Genomic DNA, 23688 nt, shown 5'->3' with positions numbered 1-23688 from the left:
TGGAGTAAACAGCAACATTTGCTTTTTTTCTTCTTAAAAGTAAGCTGGGTAAAAGCAAGTGGGAATTTCCTTTTCAGAAATTAAGAAAACTTCTTTTAAAAATTCATCCCCAATGCCCCCTGTCAAAAAAAAATCACCTTAAATACTTATGGGGTTTTCCATAACTTGTAAGCGAATGTAGTCTGAACTCATGAAACTTTAGTTCACCTGTCTTCTCTCTTTAGGACCGTGGAGCAATGAGGTACTTTCTGATTTACTTTCCTGGGGGGTTGGCTTGAATGAAAGCAGTAGATTAGGCTTTTCTGTAGATGCATGAATGATGGGGCTAACTGGAAGGAATGAACCTTTAAGTAGGAATACAAGCAAAGAAAACTTGTTATTTGAATGAGGATTCTTTTAATGGCACTAGTGGCATGAATTTAACAGTAGCTAGAAAGAAAACCAGGGAAGTCCAGCAGCAAATGGCCAGATGGGAATCAAACCAGAGGTTCTACCACTGAGCCTCTTGGCATTCTGACCTTAAATGTGGAGATTGTAAACATTAGAAAAATTTTGAACGAACCTACTTCAAAGAACTGACGCCTTTTCTGATTTGATGGATGTGTTTTTTGTATGTGTGCAGGTGGTATCTTATCAATTTACAGCAAAAATAAAAATTAATGAAATAACATATCATAACACATTGTTCTGTAGGTGACAAGCTGTATCTAAAATGAATTTAGCTGATTTTACAGAAAACTCTAGCTAGTAACAGTAAAGTGCCGGGATAATATTACAAAGTGCAGAATTCAGCGGTTTTTGGCAGCAGTTTTAGAAATCTGCTTGACTTTGTATTTTTGAAGGTCAAACACTGACAATGAGTATAAACACAGCTTGTATGTCTTACAGAAAAATCACAGTGAAATTACAACCTAATGAACTTAATTTGCACTATAGTGCATATTGTTCAATGTTAAGGAATCAAACAGAGAGCTGTGTGACCTTGATTGCCATCTGTTTGCATGTTGGTTATCAATGAGATGGCCTTTTTTTTGGTGTGAGAGCAGCGGTTTGAAGTCTTTGCCTTGTGTTGTAGCTGCACCGGTGCTGCGCTAAATATAGCTGGATCTGCAAAGTGCTGCTGTTTGCTGGTTTCTCTGCTCATCTCTTGGTGTATCTGGGAATGAAAGCTAGGGGGAATTTAATTCAAACTGACTCGTTTTAGAGGATCAGGATCCTGTTTACCTCGAGGGTTTTAGGGTCTGCGGATGTGGAGTATTTGAGTGTCTGTGACCTTTCCTTAGAGCGTCTCCTTCATTAGGGGACAGATTGCAGCGTTGCATGAACAGCATGGGAGCATTATGTGCTGCAGCGGGGCTTGATTTGATCTGGCGCCAGACATGAGAACCTCCTGTAGTTTCCTGGACCTTTCTCTCTGGCTTTTCCCTGCTGCTGCAGTGTAGCATTCTGTCTGCTCGCTGAGGGACCTCCGAGCAGGACTCCCTGTTTGTATCCTTTTTGCACAAGTCAAGCAGACATGCTCCTCAAGGTGCCCATGTTGCTTTGCTCAGTCTCTTCACGCCCTGCACTCACACTCCAACATGCAAACACCAAGACACCGTGGCATGGCCCACTCACCTCGTCCTGCTTCATCTGCCGAGCTAAAAATAGCCCCTTCACTGAGGAATACCTCAGAGATGCTGCTCCTGCCCTGACTTTTCTCTACGTAAAAGGTGCAGTTTCTGCTCACATGCTTCTTAGTCTCACTCGAACATGTCAGAGCTTTTCTGTTTTTCTTTTTTTTTTCATGCACACATGTCCACAGAGAGAGGGTGGGAGATGCTGTTGATTTGCAAGGTTAAATCCAGGAGGAAAGAGGAAAAAGGAAAAAAAAGTGCAGTTATGGCAGATTCTGCAGTCTTTTGAAGTCAGCTAACAGATTGTGTGTGTGTGTAACGGTGAGGGATGCTGACTCAGACAGCAGCAACTGACAGCAGGACTGTTGTGTTCAAGGTGAAAACTGGAGCCTGGTGATCATTTATCACATCAGGGCTTGTTTGCAGCTTTCATTTTGTTTTACTGGTTTCTGTTCCTGTCTCTATAAACTGTTGGATACAGTTGTATATAATTGTTTTCACTGTTCTGTTTTTATTTTTTAAATGTTTTGCTTGGGTTGAGTGGGGCAGAGTTAAATCATGAATCATACCCCTTCACTCTTTTCAACTGGGAATGTTTGAGTAGCCTCTTACGCAAGCAAGATGCCAAGCAAAGCAGCCACAAAATGTGAGTCAGAGAAAACAGAAAACACGTTTTTCTACTGGGACTGAGTCACATTCTCCTGACATAAAGGACATGTTGGGATATTTTCAGTGAGGCTCTCTAAAAAAGGTCTTGCCTTTTGGTACGAATTCAGATTAGCTGGACTTAGAGGATGAAGCTAAACTCCACCTGTCTTGAAACAACTTTAATGTCTAAAAAAACCAATGCTAAAAGCAGTTGTTTTAAAAAAGATTATTTTGGGAACTTCTAAACAAAAAAGAGGTTGATTATATACACGGGAAATGGAGGTTGGAGGGGATGCTGCACCAATGATCTTCCTGTCTAAAACACAAATTGAGAATGACATACGCAAAATGATTCTGGTCAGAGTAACTGTCTAATATGAGTATAAGCAGTGCAAAAATAAAATGATAGCAGCTCAACTACATCCTATTTTGTTGATTCTTACATAGCTTTTCTGTTTGCTAGTTACCCTGTTTTGATCCCAATATTGAGTGTAAATGATCATCATCTTCTGATCCATTAGCTGGACCTGCAGGCTGAAAGCTAACAGCTAATAAAAGAGGGGCCACGATCAAAGTGGACTTCTTCCATCTTCCACCACTTTATTAGAAATATTTAAAGTCAACACTGCCTCCAACCTCTGTGTCCTGCATAAATAATCATACAATTTGTTGTAAGGGATCATCAAAAACAAAGATGGCAACACTTTAAATGTTTATAAAATAGTGTTCACTGGAGGGATGTTCTGTTGTAAACTATGGCTAAAGTATTGTAAATTGTAATTGTGGGAGATCAATGGCAGGAGACTAGACAAGATTCACATTTATGCTTTTACTGTAATTTGTTGGCAGACCATGTGACCATCATTGTGATACAGAAAAGAAAAGACAGCACTGCAGAATGGAAAGAAATAAAACAAAATTAGAAATAGGAACATACAACAATCTGCTTAACGAAAACCGCACATGCTGTTGACCTTCCATTGTCAGAAATTTGACATCATGTCGTGCCCTTGCCATTTACAGTATATACCTTTCAGTTTAAGGTTCATTGAGATATAAAACTGCTTGATCATTGGTTGATCTAATGCCTAACACATTTACCTTCAATAGAGAAACTCAGGATTCACCTGGGAGTAATTTTACCAATTCAAGACAGACAAGCAATTAAAAATGTAGAAGAAATGTAGAGAACTGTTCATAAATACTTGCGTGGATGTATAAACGCATTTGCAACTTGTTCACAGAAGTAGATTTTTTTGATGATTGATGATTGAACATGTGATATCAATTCTTTTCCAAGAGATGAACCAAAGTGACTGAAAAGAAACTGTAAAATGAAGACGCCAAGGCACTCGTATTTTGCTTTAGAGATAAGCACTGCTTCTAAACTTTTAACAGAACCCCATTTCAAACATTATGGCTGATCCTATTTACTAATTCATTCATTTTAACAGTGACCTGTTGTCTTCTGATTACGTTGAGATCCACTACGAAAATGGAAAACCCGTCCTCTCGAAGGTAATCATCTTCTTCCTCTGGCACTCTCTCTGTTCTGCTATTTTAAGTTTTTTTTTTCTTTTTTTTTGTTTTTACAGATCAGAGGGCAATGATGAGATAGATAGATAGATGGATGGATGAATGGATGGATGGATGGATGGATGGATGGATGGATGGATGGATGGATGGACGGATGGATGGATGAGTGGAAGGATTCTGAGCTTGGTTTCTGCTGCTGCTGATTCAGGCACAGAGCTGGGCTGGGCATACTTGGGCTGAATCAGCAGGGTTTCACTTCCCTGCAGCCTCCTGCTGGAGCTTTGGTCACATGACGGGGGAAGGAAAAAGCACTCTGCAGTATCAGTGCAGGCTGAGAGATAGATAAAGTGTGAGAGAAGGTAAGAAAATAGCTGCTGAAAGAAAGATATCCAGGAAAGGAGGAGAGTTTCTGAACAGCTGAGTCTCAAGCAGAGCCAGGAGATGCCTTACAGAGTATTAAATTTACGCCTTAACGAGCACAGATTGAGACTCCCTGCAGGAATGCACTGCAAGGAGGCCAAACTGACATCTGCAGCACAATCTGTTACACTTTTAGACCTGCGTGAGCATTAGAGGGATCTTATAGTGAAGCTGCTTTATTTTGGTGATGCATTTGTACTGTTTTTCTCCCTAGGGCGGGGAACACTGCTACTACCACGGCCAGGTGAGGGGGAGCAGCAACTCCCATGTGGCCTTATCTACCTGCAATGGGTTGCAGTAAGTGAACAGCAAAGTTGTGTGCTAAGAATACCTCATACAGCTCAATGCACTCTGCTCTCTCCTCATTATCGACTGGCCTCTCTCTTTTACCTTTTTCCATTCTCTCTGTCTGCCCCGGCAGCGGGATGTTTGACGATGGAGTCCATGCATATCTAATTGAGCCCTTACACCAGGCTCACTTAATTGTAAGTTATTGCATTTGCAGAGAAGTCCTACAATATGTCAGAGATCTCACACATAACTCTTATCAGTGATTTGTAGTTGTAAACTGTTTAATAGCATCTTTCAGCACCTAAGTTGGAAATTGCAATACAGTAAACAGTGTGACAGTATGTAGTTTTGAATCTGTTTCATTGTTGGAAACAGTTCCACAAAGGCTTTATTTGGATTGGAAGAAACTAATCTGCTGTCTATGGGCTCTATGCCCACAAGACTTCTTGATGTCTCCCACAGAGTTAAATACAAAACTTTTAATTTGTGGTTAAAATAATGCGGAGAAAACTCATTTTCAAATTTTCTTAATTTAAAAAAAATATATTATTAGCAAATTTTAAATATTTGAATTTAGTTTCACTTGAGCAATGTAATTGTAATTTCATGGAGAAAAATGTTCAATACTTGAGAGCAAAATCCACATTCATAACTTAGACGTTGAGAGAATTTATTATTATGTATAATTAGCTACGTTAAAAAAAATTATGTCAAATGAGAGGAAGTTTGGAGTGAAGAAAAACACATTCTTCAATTATTTTTGACTTTATTGTTTCTTCACTAGTAAATTATGAAGTCCCAGTGTTAGCTAAACACAGATGCAATCAATGCTGGACATTTTTAAAGAAATATTGTTGACATTGGAGATAGGCCCCCAAATCCAATTCCGAATAGGGCCTCTAAAATTTTGGGTCACCCCTGCAAGAGAATCAACAAATAAATGGATAAATAAACAGAAATGCAATAATCCTGTAAGCAGCATGTTATGCACAAAAATAAAAGATGATGTTTCCCTACATCCAAGCATTTCTATTAGTCACTGTAATCATGTTTAATCTAAGACATCTGGCAATTTCCTCGATTGTTGTGAAAAATTCCCCTATTTCTGTTTTTTTCCTGTTGTTGACTTCCCACATTGTTCTGCTGTAATCTGCTTTCCACGTTTATTTTTGCAATAACTTTGAAGAAACTCATCTTCCTGCCTGTCTGAATCCCTATCATAATGTTTTCTTCTATCCTGCAGGATACAGCTGCAAGGCCTCACAAAATAAAGAGAGCAGTCTCAATTCTATCCAGCCTCAGTTCAGAAGAACAGGGTAATGTTGTCATTTATCACCTTACATAAGCTTGTCCATCACTCCTCCACCCATGACCAACACCACACCCTCCACACTGACTCGTTGTTACTTAGCACACTGGGGAAGATGAGAAATGACTTAGTTTTGTTCTAGGAAAGTACCCCAATAAAAGCCCATCCCAGCTGGCCTGAATACACAACTTGAGCCTACATGGTGGTAAATATTTCACATGTTTATGTTGAGTTGTCACTGTTTACCTGTGTGTGTTTGCAGTGTACGAGGATGGGGAGGAAGATCTCTTCTCTGAGCTAAATGAGTTATCCTGGCTGAGGAGCAGAAAAAAACGAGCAGTGAGTCTCTCTGAACTCATGGTACACTTTTAGATCACCTTCCCTTGTGTTTACAACAATGAATTTAGATTAGTCTGTGCACAATTAAACATGCGGTGCACCACCTCAAATTATATGTTTTCAATTGCCTTGTAATTGTTTGTTTTGTTTCGCAGATGCCTCGCAGCGTCTTTGAGGAGATGAAGTATTTGGAAATCATGATTGTTAGTGACCACAGTATGGTATGTGGTTTTACTGGAGGCAGTTGTGTAAATTCCATTCTTTGCCTTATTATTTTTTTATTTTTTGTTCCTAAGCTTCTACTATACAGTAGAAGTCACAAGTTTGGTTTATGTAAAGCTAAGGCATAAACTGACTTAATTCCTTTTGTCCTACTTGGAAGCCCTATTGTGACATTTTGCATGCTTAGATTTGAGGTTACAGTTCCCCTTTTTTGTGTGTGTGGGTGAGTGTGTTTGTGTGGCTCTCATAAATGTAGTATCTTTCATACTTAACATAAAAACAATACAATGTTCAACTTAAACTGTTTCAGTGTATGTATGAATGGAATTAATTAGCTTATGTGATTATTTTCAGAACCTTTTCTTTTCAGCTGTCGTCAGACTTGAGTATAATAACTGTATTATTTCCATGACTGTCATGGAGAAATATCTAAAAAAAGCTTAAAATGAGAAAGTAGCGTTAACAACTAGCCCAGCTGCCATTCGAGTTTATTAGGTGAAGATTTTATGCTGATTTATACGGTGATGAAGGTCTAGAGAAATGTAATATGAGTGCAGTAGCTTGGAGACATAACAGACTACCTCCCCACTCAAATTCACTGAATTTTTATTCCGAAGACACTCTACAGCATTATGCAACTTTTATATTAAAAAAAATATGGTTTTAGCATATTTGTTAAAACTATTACTATGTCCTGACAGCATGGTATGAGATAATTTGTGAAAAAATTTAGCTCATCCATCTCTTCCCAGTGGTATTACTGCCATCTACAGAAATGCACTGCTCCCAGTCACACACAACCAATCAGAGCTAGGAGGAAGGTTTTAGCACTGTCTATCACCCTTGTGTAGATGCAGTTATTGAACCATAAATAGGTGGGGTAAAGTCCACTGTATTAGCAATAATTGTAAGAGACAATTAGGTTTTTGCAAATGAAACAATAACCTAACCAATAACCTAATTGCATAAATCGCAACAGTCACATTGTGTTCCTCCACTGCAGTGATTTATCAGACTACTTTTTATTGTTGGCAAACCTGATCAAGAAGGAGAATGTAACTAGGATTTAATCTTAAAAGTTTTGAACTGCCTTTTGCAGATTGTGTTTTTTCACACACATTGTTCAGCAGTCGTTGACGAGCCTTAAAAAGTAGGCCACTGTAAGATGAACTAATGGTGTATTCAATTTGTACCAGAGTCTCTCGAGGTCAGATTCAATATGGCTGCCCTGTATTTGCTTGTATTACTAATGGTCCTTAAGTACTTAGCATCTCTACAATTGGTAAATCTATATGGTTTTATGGCTTGTAACTCAAACCACACCTCAACTTGGCTACGTTATCATCTCCAGATTCTAGTTCAGATTTCAATGGCAAATTCAAGTCGAGCATAGCACCCAAAAATCTGCTTAATGTTATTTTAAAGGTGTCTCTTTTATGGAATTTTGAATATTTAACTTATAACACCAATGGAAATCTATGCAGTTGTGGACAAATTAAAATAAATTACATGTTTATTTAGAGCAGATTTTATAATATTAGGGTTAAAATATTAATTAATTTTTTTTTTCTGCAGTGTTACATGGTGCAAGTTCTTGCCAAAACTAAGTTTCTGGATCTTGAAATTAAATTTTTAGAAAAATAAACATGCAACATTGAAATAAATGAACAGTTGTCAGCATTGGAGTTTCACATTTAAATCACAAACTTGCATTGACAAATGAGGAAGAAAAGGACAAAAATCCTCTTGTTGTGAGAAGCTCTGAGAGTACAACGCCAGAAGCATTTCAATTAAAACAAATTAAAAGTAATGCACTTAGGAAGTACATGCAAGCTGCTGAAATAAATAATAGCTTTAATAAATAAGATTCTTCCCTATTTCTCTGACATTTTACATTCTTGGAACAAAGCAGTAATCTTTAGCGACCTGAGAAAGGAAATGTTGAAAAGGATTAAATGTCAGGAAATGCCCTGCATCCCTTCATTAATATTTCAGGCCTGCCTCTTTGTTCCCCACGAGAGGGAGCTTTGCCTCTGAAAACGTGTGTGTGCGCATCATGAAGTCACACTGTAACTGAACCTTCATGTGTCCTTTTTCTGTCTCCGCAGTATAAAAGACACAAAAACAAGCAGCACACGAAAAATTTTGCGAAATCAGTGGTGAATCTTGTTGATGGCGTAAGTACACTTTGTAACTACCCTTTCATGAATGCATTGCACAATATTTAGAGCAGTCACCACAAGGATTGTGCTTTATTTTCAACAATTTCTCCCCTGCTCTAAGTGTTCTAAATCCACACTCACCCCTGCTGTGGTTTCTCCTTCCTGTGCTGCTTTCTCTTATCCCCCCTGTTGCTCTCTCTATCTCTCTGTGTTTTTTTTTTTTGCTTCCATTCATGGCACACTTCAATGACAGATCTTCAAAGACCAGCTGCACACGCGTGTGGTGCTTGTTGCTTTGGAGATTTGGACAGACAAGGATCAGATCCCCATAGGTGTGAAACCCCTGGAAATGCTGCGAGATTTCTCCAAATATCGCCAGCAGAGCATCAAGCTGCACGCTGACTCCGTGCAGCTCCTCTCGTAAGTTCTTTGTAACACCAGAGAGAAGCGAACTGATTCTTCTTTATTTATTCTAATTTCTTTTAAGCTTTATGCTTTATAAATAGTTATCTGCTCCAAAACAGAACTCCTTGTTTATTTACATGTCGTTGAATTGTTTTATCTTTGGCTTGATGCTCATCTTTTATTTATTTTTTTGTTTCTGTCCCTCTTGCAGAAATGTGACCTTCCACTACAGGAGAAGCAGCGCCGCATACTTTGGTGGCATGTGCTCTGTGAGCCGTGGAGTGGGGGTCAATGAGGTCAGATTTACTGTAATATAGCCACAGCCGAAATTACATACCCAATGAAAGAAATTCCAACCACAAATATTTTTGTATTTTATGGGGATTCTACTTAATGAGCCAACACAAAGTGGTGCATTATAGTGAAGCTGAAGGAGAATGAAGCATGGCCATTACAGCTCATGAATATATTTTGCTCTAAACATATCCATTGTAGTTTTGGGTGTATGTTTTAACTTGGTCCAGCTCCCCTGTCGCCACAAGATGATGCTAAGGTCATTGTGTGCTCAGAAGGATGTGCAATGCTAGTTTTCCTCCACATATAATAATTGGATGTCAGTCAAAATGTGCAGATTTGATCTCATCTGACATAACACATTCTTACACATGTTGCTTATGGCAAACTGGAAACAGGACCTTTTACGGGGTTTTTTTCCTGCCACTCTGGGCAGATTTGTGGAGTGCATGACGAATAAATACCTATGATGCTGACAGAGCTTTATATTATTTAAATGACACCACTTGACCACTTGAAGACTGTGGCTTTGCAAACAATATTGGACGACTATTACTGCCAGACTTTCTGCACTTCCATTGTCCTCTCACTTACAGGTGCACCAACTCCCCCTCCTACTTAGAAGCAATTGACTATTCTGAATTTTATTTAGTGGCATCAGAGTAAAATACAGCAGCTAAATACAAATGCAGGCTACATTTTTTCAGATTTTTTTGTGAAACATTTTAAGAAATGCTGCATCAGTTTTCTTCTGCTTCACATATATGTACTTATGCATCTACAAACATGCTGATGTATTTGCTGCTGTCTCCACAGTACGGCACCACCTCGTCCATGTTCGTGTCTCTGTCTCAGAGTCTGGCACAAAACCTGGGTGTCCAGTGGGACCCTGCAGCCAAGAGAAGTATACATGAAACACATTTGGTTTACCCACCGCTACCTTACTTGAAAGACCAGACTTTTTTCTAGCATTTAAAGTGCTTAGAAAACAACAGCCTATAGATAACTGGGGTATTTCAGTTGGTGATAGCAGTATAGATTCTTTGTTCTCTTGGTCAAGGCCAGATAAGAAGGAGAGCAGTTGTGTCTAAGCTTGTGCAGATGTTTTCTCTTCCGAAAAGACTTTCAGTATCAACTTTCACTTTAAAAAAAGTAGTCCTATTACATCAGTTTTAGTCCCTCTTAGGGCTCTTCATGTTCTTTCTCTCTCATTTCAGGCTGTTTTGCTTCAGTTGAAAAGCTCAAATCAGGACTATTATTTATTTAATAATAATAATAAATTTGGCCTAAAATATGGTTGACGAGCTTTGTGAAAAAGCTGTTCCTTTATGTAGAATCTTTTGACATGGAAAATTCTGATAGATGATTCAATAGTCGCCTGGCATAAGACGCTTTCACTCCAGGCGCTTGAGGCCAAAGGGTCACACAGGGCCTGACAAGTCCAACACTGATAACTTAAAAATATGCTGTGAGTAAAATGATGAAAACAAACAAGTTTAGAAAGTGTGAATTGCCTCAGATATCCAGATCCCCCGGTAAATGTGTGTGTTTGTTTTGTGTGCTCTCGTCTTGCAGAAGAGTGTGGGTGTGTAAACTCGTGGAGCGGCTGCATAATGGAGGACACTGGGTAATGTCAACATTCACATATATATATATACATACAAGAGAGAGAGATCAGGATGAAACCGTAGCAGAGGCTTTATTTATGCGCTCGCAGTGGTACAGTGATCAAGAGTTTAGCAATGTAAGGATTTTCACTTTTTAGTTTTCAACTTGCTGTGCATGTCTACAGAGCTTTAAAGGACAACCTCGGAAAACATCTTGCATCCACAGATTGTTGGCTCATATCTAACTGAGGCAGTGCTTGGGTACACAGTTGAACAGATGAACATGGCTCCTTCAGACCTCTGGAAATTGTTCCCAAGCATAAACCATATTTGTTGTTTTCTTTTGATTTTCCCACAAGGAAGTAGTTCAAAGTGTTTCCTTGAAGTACTGCCAGGGAAATTTTTATTTCTGCCTTTTTTCTGATATAAAGTTTCTATAGTTTCTTCTTACATTATGTAGTCTCCAAGGAGAAGGTGGGAGTTGGATGCAGCCTCAGCTATTAATACAGTTCAAGCAAACAATATGGAAAATCCACAAGAGGTGCCACTGAATGGTTTAGGTCTAAAAACACATTAATAAATTATAGGACATCATTCTGATGTAAGTGGACATTGAAAATGTCTCTGAAGGAAAGCAGATCTCTGGCATTCCTGTTGTTTAACATGAAACGGATGTTTTCTCCGGCTGCAGGGTCCAACATCCACAGAGGTTCTCCAAATGCAGCATCTCTGACTACAGGGAGTTTCTTTTGAAAGGTGGAGGCTCATGTCTGTTTAACAGACCAACAAAGGTTTGGTGCACACACACTTCTTCCCCTTTCCTTACCTGTCCTGGCTGCCATGCTTGCCTCATGCTGTCTCTTCTTGCTTTGGCAGCTGTTTGAGGTGGCACATTGTGGAAACGGATATGTAGAAGTTGGAGAGGAGTGTGACTGTGGACTGAGATCAGTAGGTTTATTTTTCTCTTGCTTTGTTCTACATTTTTGCTGTAATCTGATTTGCTATGATAGGTTAAATCTTTTTTTATCTTGAGGACTGCCACAAGGGCTGCTGCAAGAAGTGTTCACTTGCTAATGGAGCGCACTGCAGCGATGGGCCTTGCTGCAACGTCACATGTCTGGTATGAGTTTGGTTATAAAACACAGAATGTTTGGGGCTCATTTGGGAAAACAAACCAACCTTAATGCTTTTCTGCATTTCTTACCAGTTTTACCCACGTGGTTACAGTTGTCGCTACGCTGTGAATGACTGCGACATCTCAGAGACCTGCACTGGAGACTCTGGACAGGTGTTTTCTATTTTTGCAACACTTTTGTTTTTTTGTTTTACATTTTTTTTAATGTGATGAGGAGGATTGCTAAGAAGCTGTGCTCTGTTTATGACCTTGTAGTGTCCCCCTAACCTGCATAAACAAGATGGTTACATGTGTCAAGTCAACCAGGTATGAGAAGAAGGCTTTCGTGACATAACACATATGAAGCAAGAGCAGCCACATAAAAACGTTAATTTACCCTTTTTTATGTTGTAGGGTCGCTGCTACACTGGAGAATGCAAGACCAGAGAAAACCAGTGCAAATACATCTGGGGATCAAGTGAGATTGCGTTGATTCTAGATTAAGCTTGTGGAGATCCACAAAAGAGATTATGGTCATTTGTTACGTTGCCTCTTTCTTTCAGAGGCTGGAAGTTCAGAGAAGTTCTGCTACGAGAAGCTGAACACAGAGGGGACAGAAAAGGGCAACTGCGGAAAAGACGGAGACCGATGGATCCAGTGTAGCAAGCAGTGAGTTACAAATGAAGACATTCTTCAGCTTCTCAGCTTTAAATTAGATTTCTGCTTATTTTACAATTCCCCAAAAGGGGGCATCAAACAACTCTCTTTGTTGAGGAACTGTGCTTTTCAAGTCAGAATCGAGCAGTGCATTTTAATATAATTGAAAATTAATTTTGTTATAAGTCGATTCAAAAAGTGTAATTTATATATTTTATAGATTTATTACATTTCTAGTAATATTTTCAAATAGCATATTTCTTTTCATTTTGATCATTATTACTTTATTCAAATGAAAAAACAAATCTTTACTTCCTCAGAAAGCAAGCATTTGACCCACAAAACTATTGCCGAAGTGGCTGGCCGTCTATATGGCTTCGTATTCAACCATATTGATGGACAGTTAAGTGGAGGAAAAGGGTTCAGTAGCAAATGGTGCATTTTAAAGCCAGGATTGCACTGTACTATTCTACCTAAAGTTTATGTACCAAACTAATCAAAACCGGCTTTAGTCTAGGTATTTTTGGTTTAATGTGCCTTCATCTAAAAAATGCGGTAGTGTTTTTTTTTTTTTATGAGGTTGTGTTTGATCATATTTTACACTTTGGAGTTCATAGTGGTTTGATTTGATCCAATAAAGAGAAAGGTTGAGATGTTAATGGCATCTTCCTAGACTCTTTACAAACAAAGTTTGTAGGTGCTCAGCAGCACAATCTGGACTTGGAACTTGCCAATGTCGCTGAACCACACTCCACCACCAGACGTTTCCTGGTGGGATGTGGTGCTAGGAAATTGGTGAGTCAGATGAGGAGTGAGGTAACTCAGTGGTGAGTCACCTGATCTTTAGGTCATTCAGGTAAAAGAGCTGTGCTTCTCTGGGTGCTGCGGTGGCACAACCCATGAACCCTCTCTCATTACCCACTTTCCTGCCTGATCACTCTCAAATAAAGGCCACTAGAGGCAATAAAACTTAAAAAAAAAAAAAAAAAAAAGACGTGTCTGCTTTTCTGTTACAGTGACGTGTTCTGTGGTTATCTTCTGTGTACCAACGTGGGGCGAACACCGCGCATTGGAATGATGAAAGGAGACATCACTCCCACCTCCTTCAACCACCAAGGCAACGTGATACAGTGCACGTAAACACTTTTGATTTGTTATAGCCCTGTTTAACACCACGACCAAGGTTTATAGGGAGAATTTTCTGACAATATTTGGTTCTATTTTTCCTCCATTTTCACCTCGTCCTATCAGTGGTGCCCACGTCCTTTTGGACGATGACACCGATTTAGGCTACGTGGAGGATGGGACTCCCTGTGGGCCGTCAATGATGTGCCTTGACCATAAGTGTCTGCCCATCCAGTCACTCAACATGAGCACCTGCCCCATCGGGCCTAATGGACAGGTGTGCTCTGCCCATGGGGTGAGTCTCAATGAATCCAGTTATTGTTGTTTTTATAATTAACTGGAGAAATAAATTATTTTGTTACAAGGTTAGTGGAACGACACAATAAATGCTCTCAGATTTTGGTCTCATGTGAAACCTGCTTGAAATATGACAGATTTGTCCAGGCAGACATGAGAAAAAGACAGTTTTACTGACACACACACACACACACATTTATTATTGCTTAAAAATAAGGTTTTACACGCTCATGAATCTGGTAAGAGGTTTAAAGAGCTCTGAAAATACTTTGACATCAACCCTTTTACTATATGGAAAATAGTCTACAAATGGAGGAGATTCAAAGGCAAGACACCCAGGTGTGTTCGTCATAGTGAAGTTCACTCTGAGAAAAGACAGCAGGATGCCAGAAGAAGTCTACAAACCTCTAAAGTGTCACCATGGGACCTTCAGCAAGATGTAGAACAGAGTCAGAGAAACATATCCAGAGTTTGAAAACCTGAGTTGACTTACAAATTTGAGAACAAACATGGGCAAATATGATTATTCACATGGTAAATTTGAGTAAAACTTATTTGCAAAACAGCTTAAATGAAAACACTTATTTTAATGAGTAATTTTTGAAATGTGAAATATTTCCAAGTGTTTTTTTGTTGTTGTTTTTTTTTTCTTGTATAAAGAAGATATAGTATTCAACCAGCTGACCATCTGGGCATAACAACAGATGTGCTAAATGTAGTTCGAGTGAACTCTGGTCACTCCAGCTCCTTCTCTTGCTTCTCAATAGAAGAGCGTAAACTGTAGGAATATGACAGAATATGTAAAAGTTGATTTTTTTAACCTTGATAAATTGTGATACTAATAATTTGCTGAAGTCTTAGCAAGACTATTTTGAAGTTACATGATACAAAAAAATTAACCTATACCAATAAAATTTTAACTATTTTTAGTTTCAAGGTAACACAAAACCATGAAAATACAAACATGGAGAGCTATAAGGAGATTAATTGATGAATAATAAAAAAGACAAAAATCCACATACCATTACAAAACCTGGTTCAAAGGATGTACAAATGCAGATTGAAAAAAATATATATATTCACATTAATTACAAATTTAAAAGACCAAATTAGTCATATCTGCATAAATTCAGTATCACCCCAAGGCACTTCTCAGTTTGTTCTGATAAGTTTGTTTAATATCCTATGCTTCAGAATATTAAATGTTAAGCGACTGAAGTAATTGTAGGAGCACGGCTCATGACTTCTGGCTCCTTTACATTTTTACACTTGTTTTATTGTTTAAATAAGTTCTATGAGTTTGCTAAATATGCAGTTGTACAGAATGTAATGCATATGCTTTGTATGTAAAACAACTTGAAAGGTGAACCTGAGTATTATTTCCTTGTTTCTCTTTTTCTGTGTTTTGATGACACGGCACACAATAAATGGCTGCTGGGCACAGTTCCTAAGGAAGACGTTTCCCAAAATAGACCTGATGCATAAGCCGATTTAAAAAAAAAAAAAAAAAAAAAAAAGCTCCAGCTTTTCCCCCCCTCACTGCTTCATTAATTTCTGTCTGCTCCAAACAGGTGTGCAACAATGAAGCCACATGCACATGTGACGCCACATGGGCAGGGACAGACTGCAGCATGCCTGACCCACCCAAAGAGACCGATATCACTACAACCGAAGAAACCAAGGGTCGGTTTCTCCCTCTGTCAGCCTCTGCCATCTAAAAAAAAATATTGTAGACAAAGTTCGCGTGAAGTTATTATCAGATGAAACCAGATATTTACATGCGATGTATAAAATGACCAAAATTATTTCTATTTGATAAATGCAAGAATAAAACAGAGATTTTTTTGGAGAATTTTTTATTATTTTCATCAAACAAGCCGGATATTAAGGAGAGAATTATGGACCTCAACATGTCTGGTTCATTCTTGGTTAGTGTTTACAGAGACCTGAATGTGTTACATTCATCTGTTCAAAGACTTATACGTAATGTAAATGGTGTCATAGAGTTGACCATATTTTTATGTAAAACATGTGAGTCGACCCCAGAACAAAAGCAAAAGTTCTTGTGAAGATACTAACTGAACATGATAAGAGAATCTCATTATCCACAGTGAAACAAGTCTTATACTGACATGATCTGAAAGGCTATTCAGAAGCCATATATCCAAAAGCAACATAAAAAAAGATTGCGGTATGGAAATCCACCCTGGATCAAATTTCTTCAACTTTTTGAAGCCCATTGTTACTTTTAGAAGGAAAAAAGGGAAAAGTTGCCTGAATACCATCCAAACTGTGAAGTAACTGACTGTGTGGGTGCTTTGTAGCAGGAGGATGTAGTACACCTCCCAGAATAGAAGGCATCACAAGGAAAGATCATCTCTTGAAAACAATGCAGCCTAAGGGGTCATCGGCTAGGAAGCTAAATCTTGGACACAGATGGATTTTCCCAAAGTACAATGACATTAATCATCCAGCCAAATTAAATACAAAAGTTTATTTAGGACACTAATGCAAAACAGTGAGACTATAAGCTTATTTGACTTTTTATGCAATACATGTAAATGTCTGGTTTCCACTGTATTTATTTAGTATGGACAGGTCTTATGCATTTCATATGATAGGCGTTAATCGCAAATCTTTTGATTTCATTTAGATGTGAGGTGGTTCAAAGGGATTACGGATGTACTAGGGTTGTAAAAACACCAAATTTAGCCGGTAATATTGAGCTAGAGTTTGCTTTGATTCTGAATAGAAATCCCAACGCAAATTTCAGCCTCATACCGGCTACTGTGACCACAATTTGAAGGTTGGGAATTGCTCCATCCTTGACTCTGCAGCAGAAGGTTGCATTTTGTTTTTGACAGGGTGGTAATAATGCTCCTTTTCCCTCTGCACAGTGAGCGTGGCCACTAACAGGCTGATAGGGGCAGTAGCAGGGACCATTCTGGCCCTGGGGGTGATTTTTGGAGGCACAGGGTGGGGAATAGAGTAAGCATCTTTAACCCTTTCACAGCTCTTCCTCCTCATAGTGGTGCCTCAGTGTGCGGGCGGTCTCGTGAGCCGGCCTGAGCCCGTGTGTGCGTCCCGGTGGCTTTGTGTTTCCTCGTGTGTTGGTGATGACCATATTAGTTGTCATGTGATTGGTTGTTTTCAGTGTTGTGTGATTGATCGATGGATTCCCCTTACACTCCTCCTCTTCTCCTGTTGTTCCCCATTATGACAAGCCTCTCTCTTCATTCTCCCTCCCTCCTCTTCTCATCCAACCTCTCTCTTTTACTCTGAGTTGTTATGTGGTTGCTCCTGTGATCCTCTCCTTTCTGGGGCATGTGGGGCACTTAGATGAAATTGTCCAGTTAGTGGAGGCTGTGTGGTGACTGGGACCTCTTAAAAAACATTTTGTACTGCTCATACTGCAGGTCACATATATTCTCATATATCAGCTGTCAGTCTTTCTTCAGTGATGGATACCCAGGGTCAAGTCTTCTTCACAACCTTAACAAACCAAAGACATTACCTCTAATGACGACAAATAAGTGTAAACATTTCCAGGATGTTGCCTTGATTCCTGTTTCATCCCAAATTAAAATATTATTGAAAAGTGTAACTATTAAAGTAGTTCAGTTCAAAAGGTGAACCTCATATATACTTGTATTCCAGACAGAAATATGTATATCAACATTTTTACTTCTATTAAATTTGATGATCATTATTGTCATGATATGTGAATGAAAAGGACCCAAAAACATACAGAAGCAGGCAGAATCAAAAGTTTGGACTTTTGCTCAGTTGGCCGAATTCCTTTTTCTTCTTCAGCCCTGTAGGACACTCATGACCTCTGTAGTTCAGAAGTACCTTATGCAGTTATTCTTGTATTGGTTCACTTGTCTTTATCACATGTTTTCCTTCTACTCAGCTCTCTATTAATATATTTGGAAACAATTGTAGTCCATAAATTTTGAAGCACCCCTTGCTTAATAATCCTATTAGGACTGTGATAAACACTTTTGCTTGCACACATGTTTGTAGTTATTTTTTACTTTCACAAAATTTTCCATTATTACTGTATGTTGCCAATAAATATCCTGGTAATTGACAAGTCAGCAGGTCTACTTCATTTTAAAGGCAGAAACATTTTTCTGTTAAAATATATTTTTAAATAAATTATATTATGTCATATTCAAATTTCCTCAGAAACAAGATTTTGGATTTCAAATTAACCGCAAGCCATAATCATATCACTTGTGAAAAATGAACACCTAAAATGTATAATTGTATAACACATCTGTTTAATATCCGTTTGAGGTTTTTGAACTGAATTACTGGAAGAAAATAACTTTTCCATTATATTCTAATTTATTGAGATGGACCAGTACAATTAAACCACGTTACACACTAAAGGGGGTTGAAAAGCATGCAAAATACATCCTCAGATTCAATCATTTTCCTGTAATAGCACTCTTGGTGTGTTTTTGATGCCATGTGAAATCCTTATTGTCTAGTTACATGTTACAAATCCAGGAAGTGAGTATAGAAACTCATGTCTTTTTCCCCATAACCCTTCACAGGTCCTAGTGCCACCAATCTAATAATAGGCTCCATCGCCGGAGCCATCCTTGTGGCTGCCATAGTGCTGGGGGGTACTGGATGGGGTTTTAAGTAAGCAACACGCCGCATGCCTCTCCTGCTGTAACTCTAGCATCCCTGCTGCTTCTAGACACCAGGGTTTGAGCTCCTGCTACAGAAAATGGTTCCAAAAGCAAAATAAAGCATGCTACGCCAAGATGCACTTGCAAAGAGCGTGTGCTTTACTGAAGTGCAGCGGATGTTGTTTATGATGCATCTGAATTTGAGTTCATTGCAAAAGGCTCGAGGAGGTTTGTGCATTTGTAGCAGAACCTCAAACTTATTGGACGGGCAGATTCTCAGTGCTTGACATGCATGTTCAGTGAGGGGAAACAGTGCTTTCAATTTTTAAGGTTTAATTTCCCTCTGAAATTCAATGATGTAGCAAGAAAATAGGTTTTAAGCTCCAGTTTGAAGCTGATTAACCTGCTGTCTCGAGCAACAGGGGTGTTATAAACTCTAATCCAAGCAGACCGAAGAACTAAATTAGAAGTATTAATCCTGCAGCCACGAAAGCATGCCAAATAGCAAAGCATCATGGTTCTCAGCATAACAGAGCAACAAACAAAGGGAGAAAAAAAAAGATAAATAGTCCAAACACTTTCTCTGCATGTTGACTTGTTAACTTGGAGGAGGTCGGCTCATTGCACAAAGGCTGAACCAAACAGCAAGTCTGGTCCCGACTTTGTCGTGCTCTCATCACTTCCATGATTTTTCTCCCGACCCGTCACTGTTTTGAGGCTGAGCCTTTTAAACGGAGTGGTGAGAGCGACAGCACAGACACAGAGAAATGCACAGAGAGAGAAGCCAGGACCTTTTTGTTGCCTGCAGCCTTTGTGGCATGGCTGGCCACACCCACCTGGATGGCAAGGCTCGGACCCGACCACACCAGCTGCCATTGCTGCCTGCTTCACAGACCTGGTACAGACACGGCGCACTGCACTGCATGAACCACGCACAGCAATAGTGCCACCCTGAGCTGGCTTACTATTGGAAAAGGTGCATGACAGGGTGATAGAAGCCCCACAGCAAGCCACAGTACGGGGAGGTTATGCATCACTCCTGTTGTCGTGCTGAGTGTTGTCCCACCGTTCTTTGGTAGTAGTTATTGTTGCTGCTGCCGTTGCTGTCATCGTTGTTCTTGTGGTTGTCTCCTCTCTCCTTCCTCCATAGAGTATATTTTATGTTAGTTCCTTCCTCCTTGATGGTTTCGTTTTGAGTGGAACAATGTCTTTCCCATCCAAACTGGTAATGAGTCTCCCACACCTCCCTGTGGCAGCTGATGTTGCAAGGACACAATCCAGTCAGCACTTGTCTGCAAAAAAGGCAAAACAGAAGAAGTTCATACTCAGAAATCAGCATGGGTTATTTATTTTCCACTTAAAAGTGGAGATTACTAGTCTGGGATTAGGAATGAATATATTCAGTGTTTGATGCCTTAAAAATACAATTTGTCGCAAAAGAATTCATACCGCTTGAAGATGAAACAGTAAGATGTTTTTAAAACAAATACAATTGGAAAAAATTGTGGCAAAAAATTATTGTCTATCCTGATGAGTTAATACTTTGTAGAATTATCTTTTGTTACAATTACAGCAACAATTCTTTTAGTCACTCTTTGCAAAATAACTCTATCCCAGTCAGATTGGATTGAAAGCAACTTTAAATTAAAAAAAAAACAACAAAAAAAAAACTTATTAAGGAATTTCTGAAGGCAAAAAATTTCCCTTAACTTTATTTACAGCACTTTTCAATTTCTTTTTGTAAAACATTTCTTACTTTGCAACATGGGAACCAGATCAAGAGGTATGAATAATATTACTCTAGCATAAAATCTGCAGCCTTTACTTCATCATAAATTGACACCTAAAGGTCAGTGACCATAGGTACTTTTGTCTGTTTGCAGTCGAGGCTGAACTGGTCAACATGGACAAGCCTCTCCTCACTTTGATACTGTAACAGTGCTTGTTATAGTATTTTTTTAATATAGCTGCTTCCAAATGTTTTTTTTTTTTTTTTGAAAATGCGATATTAGCAGCACTGTAAGCTGCAGAGATGAGTGCGGTTGCCTGTCCACATTGCATTAAATGTGTTGCAGAAATGTTTGTGGATTACACTGACTGCTGTTTTCTTATCTCCATACAAGAAATGTGAAGAAGCGGCGTTACGACCCCAACGCCCAGGCCATTTAACTCAAGGAGAGGCGACAGTCGAAGACGGACTCCTCCGAGGCTTCCTTAGTTGGCTACCTGACAGCTGGACTGCACTTACTGCTGCTGACTTTTTTGGCATTAGATTTACTTGAAAAAGACATAGTGGACATTTTAACAATTTCCATTGTAGTGACATTAAAATTGCAGCCTTTTCAACTCCACATGTAACTTCCTTTCCCTTCCAACTTCTCCATTTAGTGCCAGTGCACAAGCGTTCAGGTGGAATCCACACCATCCTCTCACCTGGCATGACTTTACACACAAGGTGTGCTGCTTGCTGGCCCTCCTTGGCATGAAAAGCTCTTTCTTTAGGGCTCAGCATGGCTAACAAAGCTATGAATATAGCGCATTAAAACATACAAAGACAAAAAAAAGGACTTATCTATTGCAGGAGAAAGCCTCGTTAAAAACCAAACGCACTGGAAAACCAGTTTAAGCTCAATTTCCTCTTTTAGGTGCTGCATGTGAGGACAATGCAGACCAACTAACAAAGAAAAACACGTAAAATGACACACCAATAAGGAGTTCGGGTTTTTAATCGACTGCTTATTCCACAATGACCTCAGCTGCTTCCTTTTTCTATCTTAGCATGTTTTACAGCAGACATAACTGAAATAAAATCCAAGACAGGCTTGTAGGATTTGGGCCAGACAGAGGAGAAACATGCAGCTCTAGAGGGATCCAGACTGCAATCAGGTCTGGAAAGACCTCCCCCCTAATGAAGCAATGCTAATGGTGACTCAAAAGCCAAAGAATCAATCACCTGAACAGATGGATGTTGTTGCACACAGAGCACTTTCCCTCCCACTCTGTCTGCAGCCAGTGGTGCCTCCCCACCCCCCACTGGTGAGGGCATGAAGTCTGTCCACGCAGGCCTTTGCCTGCCCAGGCAGGTCCTCATCAGCACCCACCTTGCTGGCATTAGCCTTTTTTGCTCTCATAAACCACTGAGTAGGAATCAAGTTTGGCTCTTCTGATAAAGCTGCATGCATGCAATCACTGTAGTGGGCTTATAATTCTATATGGGATTCCCCCAAAAAATCTGCAAGAAAAATATGCTACAAAAGATAGGAGCATGTCGACAACCAGAACATTTAACTTTTATTTACTATGCAAAGAGAGATATTGCACAAAAAGTATGGATAATAGTGACATCAATGTAGACATGGAATTACAAAAAAAAACTCAGCTGATTACTCTTTTCTATCTGGCCTCTCCAACATCTTGTTTCATTTTGCTTCGAACTGTGGGTGAGCATAAACTAAAAATTCAAAACAATAAAAAAAATTTAAATCCACATTTCCAGCATAAAGCAAGAGAGCTCCCTTTTACATTTGTGGAAATGTAAGTCATTTCTCGTCTGTTATTTATTTATTTATTTTCATGCTGTTTAAAATTTTTAATCAGACACACAAGCGAACTGTGTGGTGCCTGCGCATAGCGAGGCCAGAACAGTTTCAACATGCAAGTCCTTTATCATTTCCAGTCCAGCTGATAGTTGGTGTGTTCCAGGTGCTGCCAAAAGCACTGGCATTGTTGTGATCCTCCATGTTGCTCATCATCTGGTGTCCCTCTCTCACTGCATCATGTACAGTTGGACCCATTAATAAACTACTGACTAATTTTATCTGAGCTGTGGTTATTTTTTTGTGCATCTGATATAGTTGTAATAATTCACACATCATTTTGGGGTGCAGGGTATATTTTATTCTATCTTTTTAGGAATTACATAACTTAAAAAGCCAAAAGTTAAATTGGGGTTGTCAGTTTTGTGTCCTAACAAAGTAGCCAACAGAGTCCTTTTTATGTTTTGGATTTTTCAGTGTTATTGGTTTCAGTAAAATATTACATGTTCAGTTTAATGTGGAACAGAAAAAAGTATACATTTTTGCATTTTTACTTATCTTTTATTGAAAGTCACCTTAATAAACCAATATGACTGATTTAAGTCATTTCAATATCTGATTGCTGAACAACAAACTTCAGGCATTACCTACACATGGTAAAAAAAAAATTTAATTAAAAGCTGGTGACCTTTAAAAATAAATCTTTAAAACAAGACATGCAATGACTGCACAAGAACTAGATAAGCACCAGAAAAAAACAGTCGTGGTTTACTCTTCAGTGTCTCTCGACAGTTAGCTTTCTGTTGACAAGCTGTCTTACCTGATAAAAGGTTGATCTGAAAGCTGCCGTGATCTTTGTCAAATTCAATATGTGCATCTAAGTGTCACAAGTCTGTTGCAACTAAAAGACAGCTTAAGCTCAAAATGTTACGTATGTGAATTAATCATCAAAAACACAACAATGGAAGACACATGGGACAATAGTAATAGTAAGTAGCAGCTCGTCCTGTAACTCCACTCTGTCCATCTCAGTTATTGCTTCCATGGGTAAGACACATTTTTCTCTTTAAAAAATTTAAATTATCTGAAATTTGGACATAGTTGGGTGTTTCAACTAAACAGTGATCCCAAAGTGAAAGTCTGTGACAGGAATACAATTAAATAACTAATAAATGAACTCTATGATAAAATGATCTACAAAAAGTAAAGTGGTGGAGAACTTTGAGCAAATATTAGTAGGGGTGTATGGTTAAGTTTCATCTATAGCCTTTCATCTAAAAGACATTTACCAGAAAATATCTACGATCATATTATACTAATGAAATTAAATTCTTTAAATCGCTGCAGCTGTATGTTGTATAATCAGCCAACCCTGGAAAAAGGAAAGTTCAAAAGAAATCACTGCAATTGCAAAAGGTATCTACATTTATATTTTTGATAACTTTATGTAAACTTCTGAACAGA

At 38.8% G+C, this 23688-nt stretch overlaps 1 protein-coding gene across 6 annotated transcripts in view; it reads left to right on the top strand.

Moving 5' to 3' along the window:
* adam23b (ADAM metallopeptidase domain 23b) overlaps positions 1-22505 on the top strand; it is a 29099-nt gene extending 6594 nt beyond the window's left edge. Inside the window, exons 4-27 of one of the 6 annotated variants that reach the window (XR_004339841.1) lie at positions 3719-3782; positions 4435-4517; positions 4642-4705; positions 5755-5827; positions 6083-6159; positions 6315-6380; positions 8490-8558; positions 8797-8963; positions 9160-9244; positions 10059-10146; positions 10818-10869; positions 11541-11640; positions 11726-11797; positions 11883-11969; positions 12057-12137; positions 12240-12290; positions 12378-12441; positions 12527-12632; positions 13637-13756; positions 13872-14040; positions 15614-15725; positions 16940-17030; positions 18608-18698; positions 20812-20883. Coding sequence is in view for 5 of the 6 variants with exons in the window: in XM_032567105.1 (XP_032422996.1) it covers positions 3719-3782; positions 4435-4517; positions 4642-4705; positions 5755-5827; positions 6083-6159; positions 6315-6380; positions 8490-8558; positions 8797-8963; positions 9160-9244; positions 10059-10146; positions 10818-10869; positions 11541-11640; positions 11726-11797; positions 11883-11969; positions 12057-12137; positions 12240-12290; positions 12378-12441; positions 12527-12632; positions 13637-13756; positions 13872-14040; positions 15614-15725; positions 18608-18698; positions 19406-19586; positions 20812-20970 (2281 nt within the window). In the remaining variant the exon portion in view is untranslated. Of the gene's footprint in view, positions 1-3718; positions 3783-4434; positions 4518-4641; positions 4706-5754; positions 5828-6082; positions 6160-6314; positions 6381-8489; positions 8559-8796; positions 8964-9159; positions 9245-10058; positions 10147-10817; positions 10870-11540; positions 11641-11725; positions 11798-11882; positions 11970-12056; positions 12138-12239; positions 12291-12377; positions 12442-12526; positions 12633-13636; positions 13757-13871; positions 14041-15613; positions 15726-16939; positions 17031-18607; positions 18705-19405; positions 19587-20811 lie in introns of those variants that run through there. The other 5 variants (XM_032567105.1, XM_032567107.1, XM_032567106.1 and 2 more) reach the window with 5 other exon arrangements.
* Positions 22506-23688: the final 1183 nt, after the last annotated feature.

This window comes from Xiphophorus hellerii, chromosome 7 (genome assembly GCF_003331165.1).
Source record: "Xiphophorus hellerii strain 12219 chromosome 7, Xiphophorus_hellerii-4.1, whole genome shotgun sequence".
In the NCBI taxonomy this organism is placed as follows: Eukaryota; Metazoa; Chordata; class Actinopteri; order Cyprinodontiformes; family Poeciliidae; genus Xiphophorus; species Xiphophorus hellerii.
Note: the sequence above shows the minus strand (reverse complement) of the source record. Positions and strands in the feature narration are given on the sequence as shown.